General features: G+C 40.7%; 1 protein-coding gene across 6 annotated transcripts in view; it reads right to left on the bottom strand.

Moving 5' to 3' along the window:
* LRCH1 (leucine rich repeats and calponin homology domain containing 1) overlaps positions 1 to 20,240 on the bottom strand; it is a 191,425-nt gene that overhangs the window by 68,579 nt on the left and 102,606 nt on the right. For 5 of the 6 annotated variants that reach the window (XM_045869457.3, XM_064586101.1, XM_064586100.1 and 2 more), the window contains exon 3: positions 10,635 to 10,761. In XM_045869457.3, coding sequence (XP_045725413.1) covers positions 10,635 to 10,761 — 127 coding nt within the window. Of the gene's footprint in view, positions 1 to 10,634; positions 10,762 to 18,612; positions 19,913 to 20,240 lie in introns of those variants that run through there. The other variant, XM_064586102.1, reaches the window with a different exon arrangement.

The raw sequence follows: 20,240 nt of genomic DNA, 5'->3' as shown, positions 1-20,240 counted from the left end.
GTCCATTCACATTTTGAAGGGTGTATAGTGAAGGCCAAATTATTTTAATAGTACTCTGTTGTCCGTTATTTCCTGTCCTGCCAAAATAATGAGGGGAAAATGCCCAGGCAGATTTAGCATGAAATCGAGGTAAAGACTTTTTTCACTATTGTATAATCAATACTGTAGAAACTATGCAAAACTCGATTGTCTCCCAGTTACTGAACCTTGCTAAATTTTAAAGAGCCATGAATTTCATCACAAAAATAACCCCCCCCCCATGTCTTAATTAGCTGGGGAATGAGGAGGAGGAAAGAGAGGATAATAGTCTAAATGCTTTGGGTAAGATGTTTCAGTTTAGAACATGAAAAAGCAATATTCCTAGAATGGTCCAGTGCTCTAGCACATGTCTGTCCACGTTTAGCCTAAGGTATGGTTTTTTAAAATTCTGAGTTCATTTTAAAAAGATAACGGTTAGGAAAATAAATTTAATAGATAAATAACACCAATGCCTCATACTTCTGCATTTAGTGAGAATTTCCCAAGCTATGAATTCCAGATTCAGTGGCTTCTTTGAATAGTCAAATGAATCCCTTCTGAATTGTCTATTAGCCCCTAAGCTATATCTTAGAAAATAATGATTGCAAGCTTCAGTGAATCAAATTACCATATATTTACTGTTATAATATTGCAAATGTACAGGCAGGCCAAAAAGAAATAATCACAAACATGTCATAAATATTTACTAATTCTTTTTTATACAGAAATGAACCTAATTATTAAATATTAACATAAATACTCAAACTTAAGTTTTTATGGACCAGCCAGTCTAATTTAGTTAGTGAGATAAAAAACAAAATAGAAAATTTTAACTATGACTTAAAACATACTTTCTTCTCACTGGTTTAATCAACATGTTTTTAAGTAACCAAAGGAGAAACTTTAGAGTCATTTCATGCCAGTCCTTCCAGGCAATAAAGGAAGTCTCTAGAAGTGTTTAATGCACATTGGAGACTAATAGATTTTTGTTATTAAGTGTTAGTTGTTAATTTACCTTCAGGATGCAGAAATGACAAGGATTTAAAACATCAGGTTAATTCAGGGATTATTAAGCTAGATAATGTTCACTTTCAGAAAATAATATTTAAAAAAACAAAAACAAAGTGTTTTTTAAGGAGTAACCTCTAATGAAAACCAACACGTCTACTGCGTATTGGGTCAAGATGATCTTGGTTAGGGAAGATGTCCAGTGAGACCAGGCCACCCTGTGAAAATGCACACGGTATTCTCATGAGCTACCTTGCTCTGACTCTCGGGTTTTCAAAAACCTAATGTGCTTATACAATTGCTGAAGTCGTATTTTCATAACAAATGTAGCTCTTTATTTAATTGGAGGAAATGCGAACATTCTGACAGGAAATTCAAGATATTAATTCCCATCATGGGATCACGCTCTTTTTTTGGGAAATGTCTGTTGTATGATTCACTATGTAACTTTAAGTAAATGTCTTAACCTCTCTGTGCCTATGTAAAAAGAAGTGGCAAGATTAAAAAAATTCAAATTTCCTTGGAATATTGGGAAAATCCATTTATCACAACAGAAATAATGAAGAGATTTTGAAAGACAGATAGTTAACTCACTTAGGAATAATGTCAATTTTGATTTCTTAGCAATCAGAAACCTCAATGCCTGTAGTCAGAACTTTTCTAAGAAAAATCAATATGTTCATTAAACTCAAGACTTTTTCAAGCAACCCCTGGTATGATAAATTACCACCTCCCAATGCTTACTGGATGTCTTCTTCCAGTATAAAACTCTACTTCACACCCTTTCACATATCCACAAACATCTGTCCTACCCCAATGCTCTTCAGCAGAATGGATCTTAAACAAGCCATGGATATCCAACTGTCTCACAGAAACTAGAGACGTTAGGAGGTATCTCCGGAGACTACAAATGGAAAAATGATTATGGCAGATACATGAATTTATATCTCCCCTACACCTAGCCCAGAGGTTGGAATGCTATGGATGAAAATGAAGAAGGGATTTTCCTCAGAAGCAGGCCAATACACCCTCTGTCTATAATCAATGATCGAATTCAAACTCCCCACACAAACAAACATTTCATGAAAAGAGAATAAAAAATGAGCTGTCTAGTCAGAGCCAGACAATGCACCTTTCAATCGTTGTTACTTGTGTCAGGGCTCTGTTAGCTTTTCAGTGGTAAGAGCAGGTTTCTGGATCACAGATACTAAGTTCCCTTACATGGAGGTAAGAGCTGGAAGCCACAATTTTCACCGCCTGAGTTGGAGAAAGACAAACTGAAAGAAACCACACAAGGGCTAGAGCACCTCTGGACCCCAGGACATCAGCATGCATAGGGAACCATGAGGAAACTCACCTTCACTGTGCTCTAACTTGGTGTGCTTTTCTTCACAGGTGTTTGGGAATTATAACATAGGCCATTCACATGGCATCTCTTACCAAATATTCAGCATGCCTTTTCCTTCAGGCATGGTTTGACAGTAAAGGAACCATGTCTCCAAATGTTAATGTGGTTTTAATGAGTGAAATAAGGGTTAGTCAATACCAGAATGTTCTACTGACCTTCCCTGACTGGCTGTAGGTCCTCCGTGAGGAAACTTCCAGACAGACACTGCCCCTGTTTTTGTAACATTCATTCTCTGATTCACTTTTGGCTGTTTGTGCTCTGCCCCAACTTTAATGGGAAAACCACTGCAAGGTGAGCCAGGAACTCAGCAAACAAACAAACAAACAAAACATGGCCCCTCTCATGAGACACGTCATCTAGAAGAAGACGCAGCAAGCACAGCTGTGTGGTGCTGTTGACAGGGTTGGGGCTTTCACACAGAACTGGTTTTCACCCCAGCTCCACCACTCCATAGCCCCATGGCTTTGGGTAAGTAATTCTGAAACTCAAATTTGTCTACGGAATATGGATATGATATCTACCTTGCTGAGTTACTGTCAAGATTATACAAAATAATCCATGTCATGTACCTAGCAGAGTGCCAGGCATATAGTAGGTGCTCAGTAAATGCCAGGGCTTTTTTTCTTTCTCTTACAGAAAGAACACCCAGATACAAAGACTTACAAAGCAACATATGGATTACAGCTACAGCTCTGAGTGTACGAGAGAGACAGAAGTAATTCAAAGTGGCCAAGAACGTCAGAAAGGTCTAGATCATTCCCATCAGAAATGACCCTGGAGGGGCCAGCTCCACAGAGCTAGGATTCCTTAAATTCTCTTGCATCTGAAACATGGAACTCTATCCTGGATTCTCATGGATTCAAAAAAGGACATCTCAGTAGATGTTACTTAATGGCTTCTTCATGGAAGGAGGAACAATTGAGTTCCTTTGTTCTCTGCACAATCTCAAATGGCTAGACGAGCCGATCTCTGCATGGCATTGCTTTTTGTTTTATTTTCAGATAACTGTGATATATATAAGATGGTAAGATGGTGTTTTCCAATTTTAGTTCCTCTTAAAAATTAGAGAGGACTTCTTCTTTCTTGCAGACAGCTAAGGTGCTTTTGTTTTTGTTTTTCAGGCCAGTGATGACTCTGGAATACTCACACTTGGAACAGAAGAGGGTTTACAACTCCATGTAGGATACTCTTTGAGTCTAATGTGAAATTTAAAAATATTTCTTCCAAAATAGCTAAACAGTGCTCAGAGCCTGATAAGCGGAGTGATTTTATCAGCACCTAATTGGCTTAAGGTACTCTGAATGCTTGGGGCGGGGGGGGGGGGGGGGGGGGGGGGGCAAAAAATTGGCTCTCCAATTTTTTAACAAGTTGGTTACCATGTAGCTATAAAACAAAAAGTCTCCCAACCAAGTCTAGAATTACTTCAGGCTCTCCAGGGAATTTCTTTCCAACTGATAGCTAAAAATCATTTGACATGGGTACCTACAGTAGCACTACTATTTTAAGCAAAAAGAGATGAAAGATAAATAAGAACGGAATGGAAACTAATCTTTTTTTAGTCTGTGACCTTAAGCAAGGCCAGTCCCCTCTTGTGGTTAAATAATGGCAACTAACTTAATATTCACCAAGGTCAGAAATAAATGCTTTTCTCAAACATCATGCATGCTCACACAATTAAAGAACACAGGCTACAGAGCTGCCCCACCCGCACGTGGCTACTGAGCATGAGAAATGTGGCTGGTCCAACCTGTGAGATGTTGGCAGTGTAAAATATACACAGGACTTCAAAGACTTAATATGAAAATAATATATAAAATACCTCATTAACTTTATATTGCATACATGCTGAAATAATATTTTAGCCATCTTGCATAAAATAAATTATTAAAATTAATTTCACTTGCTTTTTTAAAAAATGTGGCTAACAGTACATTTAAAATTAGATTTGCTGACAGCAATGAGACAACAAAAAGAAATACAAGGCATCCAAATTGGTAAAGAAGAAGTAAAACCGTCACTATTTGCAGATGACATGATATTCCATATAGAAAACCCAAAAGACCACCAAAAAACTACTAGAACTGATAAATTAATTCGGTAAAGTCTCAGGATAAAAAGTCAATGTACAGAAATCTGCTGCATTTCTATACACTAATAATGAAGCAGCACAAAGAGAAATTAAGAAAATAATCCCATTTACCATTATACCAAAAATAAGATACCTAGAAATAAACCTAACCAAAGAGGAAAAAGACTTGTACTCTAAAAACTATAAAACATCGATGACAGAAATTGAAGATGACACAAAGAAATGGAAAGACATTCCATGCTCATGGATTAGAAGAACAAATATTGTTAAAATGTCTATACTACCCAAAGCAATCTATATATTTAATGCAATCTCTATCAAAATACCAACAGCAGTTTTCACAGAACTAGAACAAACAATCCTTAAATTTATATGGAACCTCAAAGACTCCAAAATTGCCAATGCAATCTTGGAAAAGCAAAGCAAAGCTGAAGACATCACAATTCCGGACTTCAAGTTACATTACAAAGCTGTAGTAATCAAAACACTATGGTACCCACACAAAAACAGACATATAAATCAATGGAACAGAATAGAAAACCCAGAAATAAATCCACAATTATATGGTCAATTAACCTTTGACAATGCAGATAAGAATATCCAATGGGAAAAAGACAGTCTCTTCAATAAATGGTGTTGGGAAAACTGGACAGTTACATGCAAAACAATGAAACTGGACCACTTTTTTACACCATACACAAAAATTCAAAATGGATTAAATACCTAAATGTGAGACCTGAAACCATAAAAATCCTCAAAGAGAGCACAGGTAGTAAGGTCTGTGACATGAGCCATATCAATATTTTTCTAGATACGTCTCTTGAGGCAAGGGAAACAAAAGCAAAAATAAACTAAACTATTGGGACTACATCAAAATAAAAAGCTTCTGCACAGCAAAGGAAACAATCTACAAAACTAAAAGGCAACCTACTGAATGGGAGAAGATATTTGCAAATGACATATCCAATAAAGGGTTAGTATCCAAAATATGTAAAGAACTTATACAACTCAACACCCCCCCCAAAAATAATCCAATTTAAAAAATGGTCAGAAGACATGAACAGACATCTCTCCAAAGAAGATGGCCAACAGATAACCAACAGACACATGAAAAGGTGCTCAACATCACTCATCATCAGGGAAATGCAAATCAAAACTACAATGAGGGGCGCCTGGGTGGCTCAGTCGTTAAGTGTCTGCCTTCAGCTCAGGTCATGATCACAGGGTCCTGGGATCGAGCCCCGCATCGGGCTCCCTGCTCCGCAGGAGGCCTGCTTCTCCCTCTCCCACTCCCCCTGCTTGTGTTCCCTCTCTCGCTGTGTCTCTCTCTATCAAATAAATAAATAAAATCTTTAAAAAAAAAAACTACAATGAGATATCACCTCACACCTGTCAGAATGGCTAAAATCAAAAACACAAGAAACAACAAATGTTGGTGACAATGTGGAGAAAAAGGAACCCTTGTGCACTGTTCCTTTTTCAGTGGAATGCAAACTGGTGAAGCCATGTGGAAAACGGTATGGAGGTTCCTCAAAAAAGTTAAAAACAGAACTACTCTATGATCCAGCAATCACACTACTGGGTATTTACCCAAAGAATATAAAATACTAATTCAAAGGGATACATGCACCCCGATGTTTATAGCAGCATTATTTACAATAGCCATATTGTGGAAACAGCCCAAGTGTCCATTGACTGATAAATGGTTAAAGAAGACACAAAGACACACAGACACACAGACACACACACACACACACACACACACAGAGGAATATTATTCAGCCATAAAAAAGAATGGAATCTTGCCATTTGCAACAACATGAGTGCAGCTAGAGAGTGTTATGCGGAGTGAAATAAGTCAGGGAAAGACAAATACCACATGTGCAGAATTTTAAAAACAAAACAAATGAGCAAAGGAAAAAGAGGAGATAGAAAGAAACAAGCCAAGAAACAGACTCTTAACTATAGAGAACCAATTAATGGTTACCAGAGGGGAGGTAGGTGTGGGGGATGGATGAAATAGGTGATGGGGATTAAGGAGTGCACTTGTCATGATAAGTACCGGGTGATATATCAAAGTGCTGAATCACCTGAAACTAACACTGTATGTCAACTACATTGGAATTAAGAATGAGTAGAGTAGAGCAGAGTAGGAGAGGAGAGGAGAAGAGAGAATAGAAATAGAATAGAGTAGAGCAGAGTAGGAGAGGAGAGGAGAAGAAAGAATAGAAATTAAGAGAAGAGAAGAGAAGAGAAGAGAAGAGAAGAGAAGAGAAGAGAAGAGAAGAGAAGAGAAGAGAAGAGAAGAGAAGAGAAGAGAATAAACATTTGTTGCCTGCATTATCTTCCCATCAAACAGTGCTGGGTGAGGGTGTTTCAGCTCAGGCCACAAGTCAGCTACAACACAGCGACCTTCACACACCGCCTCTCTATCTTGGGTTTTTTCATTTGTAAGATGTCAAGAGCTTGGACCAGATGCTTTTAGAACCCCTATGGCTCTAACATTCTAGGATTCAAGGATTCAACAGTGATTGCTGGTGGAGAAAAGACACCAGAGCCAGTTGATGACAGTGCTAATAAGGAGTTAGTCAACACTAAACAGTTAGTGTATCGAAGAGGCAGGGCAGCCTTTGCTAGAGCTGGGCTCTGGACAGGGTGCCTAAGAGAAGTTCAAGGGGTCCCTTACAGCCACCCCACAGCTTGGGGGTCCCAGGGCAGGAGACAGTGCTGTTCTGCCCTTGCTGCAGAGCCAGCCAGCCGCTGACGTGAGCACCTGAGAAAAGCCCTGCTCTGCTGAGGCGCTGGCTCCAGGCTCAGCACACGGGCTACTCATCACAGAGGAGCTGGTCTGCAGGCCCGGCAGCGCAGCAGATGCGGGGCATGCTGTCGGCTTAAGCCCAGGTTGCGGGGGACAGAAACGTGGCCCGGCTGCCAACAGGTTCCAGCAGACTGACCTCACTTGTGTGCCACCCAGCTGTGGGAGCCCAAGAAGCAGGAAAAGCCCACCCTGCGATTCATAATGTGTTAGTAAGACTTAATCCAAATTCTAGCAGACCTGGATTTTGTGGTTTATCAGACTCCTAAAAGAAGTATTTTTTAAAAGGGGCACCTGGGTGGCTCAGTTGGTTAAGCGACTGCCTTCGGCTCAGGTCATGATCCTGGAGTTCGGGATCGAGTCCCGCATCGGGCTCCCTGCTCGGCGGGGAGTCTGCTTCTCCCTCTGACCCTCCTCCCTCTCATGCTCTCTGTCTCTCACTCTCTCTCTCAAATAAATAAATAAAATCTTTAAAAAAAAAAAAAAGAAGTATTTTTTAAAAAGGAAAAAATGTATATGACTAGTAGTTTTTTTTTTTAATTTTTTAAAGATTTTATTTAATTATTTGAGAGAGCAAGAGCAGGGGGAGGAGCAGAGGGAGAAGCAGACTCCCCTACTGAACAAGGAGCCCGACTTGGGGCTCGATCCCAGGATCCTGAGATCGTGACTTGAGCCAAAGGCAGACGCTTTAATGACTGAGCCACCCAGGAGCCCCGGAAGTTTGCACTTCTTGATCCCATTCATCTATTTCACTCATCCACCTGCCCCCATCCCCTCTGGCAATTACCGGTTGTTCTCTGTTACTTATGAGTCTGTTTTTGGTTTGTTTTTTTCTATTTTTTTTTGGTTTCCACATATAAGTGAAACCATATGGCATCGGTCTTTCTCTGACTTATTTCATACCCTCTAGGTCCATCTATGCTGTCACAAATGACAAGATTTCATTCTTTCTTATGGCTGAGTAATATGCCGTGGTATATTTGTGTGTGTGTGTGTGTATGTGTATATATATATATACATATATATATTTGTGTGTGTGTGTGTGTATGTATATATATATATACATACACACACACACCCCCAACATCTTCTTTATCCATTCATCTATCGATGGACACCTGAGTTGTTTCCATATCTTGGCTATTGTAAATAATCCTGTAATCAACATAGGTATGCATGTATCTTTTCGAATTAGTGTTTTGGCATTTTTCGGGTAAATACCCAGTAGTGGAATTACCAGATCATATGGTAATCCTATTTTTAATTTTTTGAGGAATTTCCATACTGTTTTCCATAGTGGCTGCATGAATTGACATTCCCACCAACAGTGTGGGAAGATCCCCTTTTCTCCACATCCTTGCCAACACTTGTTATTTTTTGTCTTTTTAATACTAGCAATTCTGACTGGTGTGAGGTGTTATTGTGGTTCTGATTTGCATTTCCCTGATGATTAGTGATATTGAGCATCTTTCCTTGTGTCTGTTGGCCATCTGTATGTCTTCTTTGGAAAAACGTCTATTCAGGTCCTCTGTCCATTTTTTATTCAGAATTTTTTTTTTTTTTTTTTTTTGGTGTTGAGTTGTAGAAGTTCTTCATATATTTTGGATATTACCTCCTTATTGAATAAATAATTTGCAGATACATTCTCCCATTCATTAGGTTGCTTTTTTGTTTTGTTAATAGTTTCCTTTGCTGTGCAAAAGCTTTTTATTTTGGTGTAGCCTCGATAATTTATTTTTGCTTTTGTTTTCCCTTGTCTAAGGAGACATATCCATAAATATATCATTAAGGCTATTCGATGTCCAAGAGATTACTGCCTATGTTTTCTTTTAGGAGTTTCATAGTTTCAGATCTCACATTTATGTCTTTAATCCATTTTGAGTTTATTTTTGTGTATGATCTAAGAAAGTGGTCCAGTTTCATTCTTTTACATGTAGCTGTCTAGTTTTCCTAACACCATTAATTGAAAAGACTGTCTCTTCCCCATTGTATATTCTTGCCTCCTTTGTCATAGATGAACTGACCATTTAAGCATGGGTTTACTTCTGGACACTCTATCCTATTCCACTGATCTGCGTGTCTGTTTCTGTGCCAGTACCATACTGTTTTTTTTTTTTTAAAGATTTTATTTATTTATTTGAGAGAGAGAATGAGAGACAGAGAGCACGAGAGGGAAGCGGGTCAGAGGGAGAAGCAGACCCCCCGCTGAGCAGGGAGCCCGATGCGGGACTCGATCCCGATGCGGGACTCGATCCCGGGACTCCAGGATCATGACCTGAGCCGAAAGCAGTCGCTTAACCAACTGAGCCACCCAGGCGCCCCCCATACTGTTTTGATTACCAAGCGTTGTCATGTATCTCGAAATCTGGGATTATGATACCTCTGGTTTTGTTCTTCTTTCTCAAGATTACTTAGCTATTTGAGAAGACCCCTGCATCTTTACAACCAATTCCAATTTTGGTGTGAGCTCATTGGAATGGGTTTCAGATACCACTATCACGTAAGTCCTGAAGAAGACACTCTTTCTTGACCTTTAATGCCTTTATACAGCAATAATGCATTTCTGTACTAAACCAAAGCTGATACAAATATGACATGGGTGCTGTCACTTTCCCAGCCAACTCCCCATGCAGACGTGATGAAGGGGTCACAGCACTCCCTATCTGGGCCTCACAAGTCATCACCATACTGTTCCACGTGGCCCCAAAGAAATTAACTGGAGTTGGCACACAAGAAAACAGTTATTGGCCATCGATGTTCTAGACTCAGGTGCACACTTACAAACCCATATCCACCCATCCATAGGGTTTGCTTTTTGTTTTTTTTGTTTTTTTTTTTCTTTGTCTCTGGGGATTTGGTCACATTTTAGAGTTCATCAATTTGGGGCAATGGTTACTAAAACCCTTACAGAATCAGAGCACTCTGTTCTTTCTGAATTAATTATTTATATTCATGAAGTCTGGCCTACTTATTTGTACATTACTCTGCCAGTTTATCCGTAATTTGTCACAAATTTATATGCAATCTGAAAAAAAAAATGATCTCACTACCACAGGATAACCTGCAAACTTCAGGAACTGTAAATCCTGCGAACTTCAGGAAGTGTAAACTACCGGAAACCTGTCAATTGCAGGAACTGTGTCTGCCAGGGCAAAGCCAAGAGTGTTCTTCCCCCCACTTAATGTCTTTATCACACAGCCTCCCTGTCCAACTGCAGCAAAAAGTCTTTCTGACTACCTTGATAGACTAGGACTAGTAAACAAACAAAAAGGGCATCTTAAAAATCAGTAACATACCAACTCCATCAACTGTTTGAGCTGACCTATCTCTTCTGGCAGCGATCCAAGTTTGTTGTTACTTGCGATTAAGACTTTGAGAGGCAGACCACACAGGCAGGCAGGCAGGGCAGACAGCTGATTTCGACTGCAAAGACAATACCAGAACACAGGTGAACATACAACCTCATGCTGTTGCTGAATGGCTTGTGAGTCAGCAAGAAGAAAGGAGCAATCCGAGAAGACATTTTACAAATATAAAAGGTCCAGTAAAGTTTCTGCATTTGTCATAAATCCCAAGTACAGAAGATAATAAAATATATTTCTGAGAAAGGCAGAGGCCCCTGGGTGGCTCAGGCGCTTGGGTGTCTGACTCTTGATTTCGGCTCAGGTCCTGATCTCAGGGTCCTGGAATGGAGCTCAGCAGGGAGTCTGCTTCTCTTTCTCCCTCTCCCTCTGCCCCTCCCCTGACTCTGGCACGTGCTCTAAATAAATAAATAAATAAATAAATAAATAAATAAATAAATAAATAAAATCTATATTAAAAAAAAAAGAAAGAAAGGCATAGGCAGTTCCGTGGGAAACAACTTTTTCCAGCACAAGGAACGCCATCAAACCCCTGCAGAAGCTGAGTCCTTGGCCAGCCAGGAGGCAGATGGGCATCGTGCCCTGTGCCACCAACAGCAACAGGAAGCTGGTGCCAACTCTTCTCTTCCTGACAATGTGAGCAGGAAGCTCAGCAAGGTCCAAGCACCATGAAGGCATCCTCCCGTCCATGTGAGTAGTGATGGGGAAGATCATTTTCCTGCAACTTATAAAAGCCCTCCAGCCTGATTTCCAACATTTTGATTCTGCTTCCTTTTGCTAACACAAGAGCCACTGTGGTTAAGGTCATTTTGGGTGTCTGCAAGGGAGCTAATTAAAAGAAGAAAAAAGCTGGGATGCCTGGGTGGCTCAGTCAGTTAAGCATCTGCCTTTGGCTCAGGTCATGATCCCAGGGTCCTGGGATTGAGCCCCGCATGGGGCTCCCTGCGCAGCAGGGAGTTCCCTCTCCATCTGCCCCTCCCTCAGCTCATGCTCTCTCTCGCTCTCTCTCAAATAAATAAATAAATAAAATCTTAAAAAAAAATAAAAGAAAAAAGTAAAGTTGGCCTTCTGGCAAAAGTGAAGCTGGAGCTCCGAAGGGTTCAGTTTCACAGAGTACCCAGAAAACTGCTCACATTCAGATTCACAGAGGACCCAAAAGTCTGCATCCAGGTCTCACTTCTGCTTTGCATGAAGAGGTTTTCTACTAAGAAGTGTCTGAACTTCCTATCATCAATGCTTAGTTTTTCTGAGAAATGGGAAAATAATGGATAATGAACCATGTTATGTATGTTAGCCATTTATTTCAAACTCCTCTCCCACAAAAAGCCCTTTCCCTGCCATCAAGTAAGGAGATAGATGGTTTTCAGTTTCCCTGCCTTTCTTTCCCCACCATTCTGCTGATGAAGCCAATGACCAGGCTGTGAAATATCTAAAAATCTATTTGTCAACTATTTAGAACTTCTTTTGTGTATGTGCACACATGTACGAAGCTTCCAAGGTTGTGGTACAGTGTGCATGTATTTATGGGCACACATAAATCAGTGTGTGTGAGAGGAAGGGACAGACAGCCTGAAAACACACCAAAATGTTATCAGTAGTCCTTTGAGGGGGATTAGGTACAATGAATGTCTTTTTATTTTCTTCCTTACACTTCGCTGAATTTTCCAAAATTCCTACAATGTGCTTTTATAATTAAGAAATAAATATCACGGGGCGCCTGGGTGGCTCAGTCCGTTAAATGTCCAACTCTTGGTTTCAGCTCAGGTCACGATCTCAGGTTTGTGGGATGGAGCCCTGCACGGGGCTCAGCGCTCAGCGGGGAGTCTGCTTCTCTTCCTCTGCACCCCCTACTTGCGTGCTTTCTCATGCGCTCTCTCTCGCTCGCTCTCTCTAAAATAAATAAATAAATCTTAAAAAAAGAAATAAATAACAGTATAAAAAGATAAACTTCATCTGCATACTGGTTACATGGGTGTTTCTATTTATGAAAATTCACTGAGATGTATAATTATGAGCTGCGTACTTTTCTGTATGTATTATATTTCAGTTAAAGGTTTTACTCCCCTACTTCCCCATATGAGGAGGTGGGAATCATATGGCTAAATAAAGGGCATCTCTAACTGATGGGCTGAGAAAGAACAGGTGTTATGCTCTGGAAAGAACCTTTCTAGGGGCTCCTGAGTGGCTCAGTTGGTTAAGCGTCTGCCTTTGGCTCAGGTCATGATCCCAGGGTCCTGGGATCAAGCCTCTTGCTCAGTGGGGAGTCTGCTTTTCCCTCTCCCTCTGCCCCTCCCCCCTCACTCATGCTCTCTCCCTCTCTCAAATAAATAATAAAATCTTTAAAAAAAAAAGAACCTTTCTAATGTGGGTGCTCCCCTGTAACTACCCTGATAGCTCTTCTGCTCCAGGTACCCAATGCCTGGGTAATAGGGTTTTAGCAAGAAAAGATACAGTCAACCTTCCCTCCATTGCCCAGATCTGCAAAGAAAGCTATTTCCAGAAAGGAGCAGGAAAGAGAGGTTTCTCTAAGAGGGTCCAGCAGAGGGAGGGAGGAGACTGAAAGCCCTATGGGGGCAGAGGGGGTCCCTGGCACTGGAAGGACCAGCTGGCTCTTCATGTCCCCCTCGTTAGAGTAAGAGGTGAGAATAAGGGTGATGGGCATGCCCTGGCACTTTCTCCTGTCTCTGAGGGCAGTGGAAGGGGAATGAGGGCTACCAGCCTATCTTCCAGCCTCTGATATCCACCCACAGGAGCCCCGTGGGGCTATTCTGACTGGTTGACAGGGACTTTCTGGTGCTCTGATGAGAGAGCTTTCTCCAAGCTCCATAAAAAGCTCCTTAGACACTATCTCCGGAAAAGAGAATGAAGTTTACTAAAAGGTGGCAAGTAAATAACTTGGAATGTAATTTGTGGTTATAAAATATTTATTAATATGTAATTTCGTAAAGTGAGGATTGGTTACTTAAAATGTTAATAAGGCAAATTTTTTTTTTTTATTTTGAAGCCATATTTAAACTTCCTTTTGAAGAGAAAATTAGGAAACAAAGATTAGTATTTTCAAAAATTTCTACATTCCTGTTTTCATAGAATTAACAGTTCCAGTTGAAGATTCTTCCTGTGTTTCTTTGCTTGGAGACTCAGATTTAAACTATTCCCAGTCTCACCGTAATGCAGGCGTCTCATCAGATTAACAGATATTGAACCAAGAGAGCACTTATCACACCATTTAAGCAACACAATGAAGGCTCTGCTCATTCAGAAGCACAGTATTAGATTACATGGGATTATGCTCATGGGAATTCTAGGACAGGTACTAATTTAAAATAAAATTTAAACAGTTAGTATTAATTTTAAACTTAAGCATAATTAAATGTAAGCACGATTTCTTTGATGGGGGTACAAGCTTTTTATGCTAAAATTGCTGATGGAATAGCCTGTTTCTGTATGCCCCACGACATACTGTGGTTAGTCACCTGTAGATAAATCCAGATGCCAGAACTTTAGTTATAATTCAGCATGCTACAGATCTGGGTCACATTTCTTCAGTTTCATTGATCTAGTCTCTCGGGCTCGACTTCATATATTTTATCACAGGATGTTCCTGTATGACTTGTAATTTCCCCAATAGAAAAAGGAAATACACATGCACACAAAAACCCATTAGCTATCCAGCAAATATTTATAAAGAACAGGAGAAACTCCATTCCCTTTAATCCTCTACCCACTAAAGACAACATGGGCAGCCTGAGTTTTTTGAAACACTCATCTGGTAGCAATTTTTCTCAAGCAAATAAGTGCCTCAGGCCGCAAACAACTATCTTGCTCCCCACTTGTCTCCTGCTGGCCTCTGTGCTAAAAACGGGCCCTCTGCAGAAAGAGTGTTTAAAATAAGGCTGTATAGTGTCTGATAAGGTAAGGGCCAACATTTATTTTCAAATCTACCCAGGAAGATCCATCTGAAAGCAAAATTAAAAAAAAAAAAATTTTTAACTCACTCATTACAAAAGATTAAATTAGTCGGGGGGAAAAGGGCCACTCATTCAGAAGCAGAAATTACAGATCTGGTCATGGCAGCCTGAGCCTTCCTGCCCAGCATCTCTTGTCACTCTCCCTGCCCAGTCTGGGTGGAGGCTGATGGCACAGGGAGGGAGGAGGAGGGACGGGAAGGCCTTAGGTTTTTACCGGGCCGTGTTTATTGCTAATGCTTTCTCTTCCATCGTTCTCAACTGAATGATTCCCTACTAGATTTACTGGTCTATCTCCTCATGTCAAGATGAAACAAGACAGCTCAACATAATTTGAACACTTTTGATAGCTTTAGTTTACAGGATAAATTTCTCTTGGCTTCAAGTACCCACTACCCCTCACTTAATCTAATCCCTCAATTAAGGAATTTGCAAACCAAGTCACTTCCGTATGCTTTCACTGTTAGAGAGTCTTAATTTAATGTGTTTTGACGATGGCATTTGTTAATATCCATGTTTTCAGACTTAATGGTGGTATTTAACATTATTTGTTATTGGTTTTATCAGAAAGTTATCTTCCCTAAAGTATGTGATGATAAAAAAAAATTACTATAGGGGCGCCTGGGTGGCTCAGTCGTTAAGCGTCTGCCTTTGGCTCAGGTCATGATCCCAGGGTCCTGGGATCGAGTCCCGCATCGGGTTCCCTGCTCAGCGGGAAGCCTGCTTCTCCCTCTCCCACTCCCCCTGCTTGTGTTCCTGCTCTCGCTCTCTCTCTGTCAAATAAATAAATAAAATCTTTAAAAAAATAAAAAAAAAATTACTATATTCTTAGATGTGATTTTATTATCAGGGTATCATATTTTTTTTTGTTGTTCTACTGGAATAGTGAATGGGTTCTTTTTAGTGTATGGGTTCACGTAATAATTGAGGGTAGAACTCAGCAGAAAATTAATTTATAGGAAGACTTCTATAACATAGTCACCTATTCAGCTAGTGAAAAGGTCACCAACTGCGGACTTAGAAGGCCTGGTTTCAAATCTTGTCTCTGCCACAAACATTTAGTTTAGGTTTTGTTGTCCTTAAAACATACATAATAATACTTACCTAACATGAGACATGAGATTATGGGTGCAAAAGTGCTCAGCCCAACATTAAATCTCTACATAAAGATGAAACCATACCCGACTGCTAATGTGGCAAAAGTAGTGGGGACGTGACCAAAAAGACAGTACGTGTGCTTAGCTCAGTTTTAGTTACTTATTTTATTTCCTAACTGCTAAAATTTCAGCCACTTTTAAAATATGGTTTCATGTTCCATTCATTGAAAACATATACCACTTAAACATAAAAATGAGGCGTGCGGGGTAGGACCAGGCTGGGCTCTACAATTTCAGGCTAATAGAAACCAAGGTAACTACGGCCGGTCTGAAAACCTAGCCTAGCACCTACAAGCACATGAACGACTTTCTCTCCCCTACCTTCTCCAAATGCCAGGTTCCTACTATGTCTCTGGGAAAACATGAATACCCAGGAGTCACCATCTTCATTTACTGTTTGGTTTCCAAAGAGTAACAGAAATAATGACATGAGATCATTAACCATCCCAAGCCTATTCAGAAAACGTCCCAGCTCACATCTAAAAAGCCACAGAGAAAGCAGGGCAGGTTTCATGGTGTGGACGCCCCAGGCTCCCCCTCTATGGGTCTCGGCCCGGGAAAGGAGCAAACAAGTATGCAGTAGTTATTGCTCCTGTTTGTGTGAAGAGTTTGTCTGGGCTTGGTGTATGACGACCTCCAGTAAACAGCAGTTATTTTGCTTTAACCAACCAAGCAAGTTTCCTTTCAAAGGATACCTCACCTAATTTTGTGTTTATGCTGTTTTTTTCTTTTTTCTTTTTTCTTTTTTGCATACCCTGTTCGCCTTTCATTCAAGGCAGAGTAACATTTTTATGGTTTTTTTTTTCTATTTTGCATATGACACTTGGCTGTTAATTGTCTTTACACACACACATCAGTGAACAATATCTATAGAGAACCATTTCCTTTTTCCTGCTGGCTCCATTCTGAAAAACCCACCAAGGCAAAATGTCTCACCCTCGCTTCCCCTGATGACAGAGTACTTCCCCTTATCGCCAGCCAGCCCCCTGCATTCCCACCATCAGCAGATGCCTGAGACACTTCCCAACAACCACCAGAGCCCTGCTTCAAGTTGCCTGGGATATGTTGGCGGACTGTAATGTTATAATACAAATTACATGAATATCATTTTCATCATCTTTTACACGCAATCTGCAAAGCAGTCATGAGATTGAGATTTCGGGCTTGCACAACATCTGGGCACTCACGCTGAAACTGAACTTTGAAAGCAGTTATGCTGTCTACAGCTTGAGGGTGGCCATCACCCGGAAACTTAAAATGTTTCAAGACCAGAAACACAGAATCATCCTTCCACCTAAATCGTGAACCGGTTGTGGAACACTATCCATTTCACATTCTACACACGTGAAGGCCATGTCTGGAGAAGCCAAAGGGTCAGCTTTAGAAAAGAGAACTAAAAGAGAGCAAGAAGCAAAAAGCAAGCGTCCACAGCAGCTCAGGATTCAGGCCAATGGCTGCACCAGCCGTTCTGCTGTGCATTTTCGCGTGCATACCTGCACCATATTTGGCCACTACAACTGAACCCGGTTCCCACAATAACAGCCTATCAGTCTCCTCCTAAGCATAAATAAAGCCTTGCTTAAAATACTCCACTCTTTTATACTCTCCACGGCCGGCAACCACCACGGCCGATGTCTGTAATTAGATTTCAAAGTGTAATTGTTGATAACTCGCCCCTTCTCAGTTCAGGGGCGAGTTATCCTTTTGGATATCCTTTCTTCTCAGAGCGCATCAATTCTAAAAGGACAAGGCTCTAAAAACTGTGACTTTAAATTTCCTCTTTAATAGTTTATCATGACCTTCCTTCACTCTAAAATGGAGCTAAGTGTTCAAAATCAAGGAAGCACTGGCTGCTCAAAGAGAACACAGTATCAGATGCCAGCAAGAATATTAATCTGCCAAACACCTCCAGAAGGAAGAATGTAGATTTGGGGTTTTAAGTATTAAGACTGTCAGGGCGTCTGAGTGGCTCAGTCGGTTAAGCGTCGGACTCTTAATCTCAGCTCAGGTCTCGATCTCAGGGTTGTGAGTTCAAGCTCTGCACTGCAGCTACTTAACAAAATAATAAACAAAATAAAAAGTATTAAGACTGTAGAGGCCTGAGCCCTATGTCTCAAAAAACACCACTGTGCAAAACATTGTTGCTGGCACATAGGCAAACTACCACTAAATGGCTAAGAAAGATGTATTGGCACTGAAGGTAATTCTCCCACTTTTTGGAGCCTTGTTCCAGGTAAAATGGACACTAGCTTCCTATTATCAGGCAAGGATGCCTACATTATCCACCTTCTCCTCCACGGGACTCCACCAAGCCAAAATGTTACTTTAACATTTTTCCTCCACCTAAAGAGATATCCATACTACTGACTTAAAGGAGAACAGGCTGCCCAGATCAACTTCCACCCAGGGACACTGAGTGAATACAAAATATTCATAATAAAATTTAAGATGCCTGAACATTTTTTAACATTTTTATCTATCATTTAAAGATGTATGTCTCGGGGTGCCTGGGTGGCTCAGTAGTTAAGCGTCTGCCTTCGGCTCAGGTCATGATCTCAGGGTCCTGGGATCGAGCCCCGCATCAGGCTCCCTGCTCGGTGGGAAGCCTGCTTCTCCCTCTCCCACTCCCCCCTGCTTGTGGTTCCCTCTCTCGCTGTGTCTCTCGCTATCAAATAAATAAAATATTTTAAAAAAAAAGATGTATGTCTCTCCATTTATTTCTAGGAATTTTTGAATGCAGATGGAATTGCATGAATATAAATCTATATACATCCTCTTTTTCCTACTTACCTTTCCAAGGAAATGAGTCTTCAGAGAGCTCCTATCATGTAACTTGACAGCCTATAATAACAAAGTTCCATTTAACTACTCTAATACTTTTACAAATCAGCACCATATCCACGTTACTAATAATACTAGAAAATCCACTCACTTTACTAGATCTTTTGCACTTTTTCTTAACCCATATTGCAATAGATATGATAGATAGCATACCACAAAACCTGATTCAACAATTCAAGAAACATTCCTTGGGTAGTTATGACATATAAAGCACTGTGCTAGGTAGGCACTTAGACAACTACTATTTTATTTATATTACAACAATCATGTAATTGAAGCATTAAGCCCCCAAACTTTCAGATGCAAAAATTGATGTTGTTCAGAGAGTTTAAAGAACTTGGTCCAAGTTGCCTAGCTAGTGAGTTGCTCTGTGCTGTGTGGTTTGAAACCAGGTGGGTCAGGCTTCATGTTAATGTCTGTGATCTTCCTCAATACAACACAGCCTATTTTCATTGACTTTGGAATAAAAAGTGAAGGAAACCAGGAAAACAGTAGGAGGAGGACCCCAAATTCCAAGCAGGAGGCAATGAAATGGTAGACTGGTCGTTCAATGATTAATTTCTATGAAAAAGGATGGAGGACAGGGTCAAAAATAATTTCTGAGATTCCAAGCTAGGGGGCTGAAGAAAAATGGGAGCATGGACAGGAACAAGGATGCTAATTTGGGAAAGAAGAAAATGAGCTTAGTTTAGCAGATGCTGAATTTTGAGGAGTCGATAAGTCTCTAAGAGGAAATGAATTTTAGGCAATTGGGAAAATGAGGACGAATGTCCAAATGACTCAAGGGGAGAGAGGATATATTTGAGACACCCGAGGCATGGGTCTGAGCGAGAAGATTTAAGGACCAAAGATTGAGCTTTGGGGAATTCTAGTGATAAGGTGAAGAAAGAGAAAGAACGTCCAGACAGGGGAATAAAGAAGAAACAGAAAGACACAGAAAAGCAAGCTGGAAAGCCTGTGACCAAGTCCAAGAAGGACCGTGCCCATGGTGTCAAATGCTGACAGGAAGCCAATTATTTTTCTACACTACTGAGTGCCTGCTCTGCTCAAGAACCTGTTCTAAACTCTGAGAAAATATGAAATGGATATGAATTCTAAAACTTAGCCCTTCACAGGATTAGGCAACATTTCTCTGAGCTGATGTCCCATTTGAACATCGGACATTCATTTTAAAAATTCTGCAGCAGCAGGTATTTCCTATTGGGTTTCTCGAGACATAAGATGAAAGATTAATGACTCTTAGCAAATAAAGTGAGACTTCCTTTATGGATGCTCTCCTGTAAGAAGGAGTGAAGGATGCCAGGCTCATCCTAACAACTGTAAACAAGTGTCTGCAGACTTTGGGCCCCACTGTCAACTGCTCAAAGGTTGCGTCTGCCAAAAATTCTAGGCTGTTCTCTCCTCTCGGGACGGAGGTCACAGTGGTCTCTCCCTGGGCCTAAAGTGCGGGGGGAAGGGGCCACGACTCCTAACAGGTCACTTACGTTCCCTGAAGGTCACCCATTCGAATGCCTGGCCAAACAAAGGTACACGTGCTGCACTCAGAGCACATGCTCTGCCTCTTCAATCCTGCTCCA

The sequence above is a fragment of the Mirounga angustirostris genome, unplaced genomic scaffold (assembly GCF_029215605.1).
Source record: "Mirounga angustirostris isolate CCGP_5_RB_7025 unplaced genomic scaffold, mMirAng1.0.hap1 SCAF_3, whole genome shotgun sequence".
In the NCBI taxonomy this organism is placed as follows: Eukaryota; Metazoa; Chordata; class Mammalia; order Carnivora; family Phocidae; genus Mirounga; species Mirounga angustirostris.
This window is presented reverse-complemented; position numbering and strand designations above follow the sequence as displayed.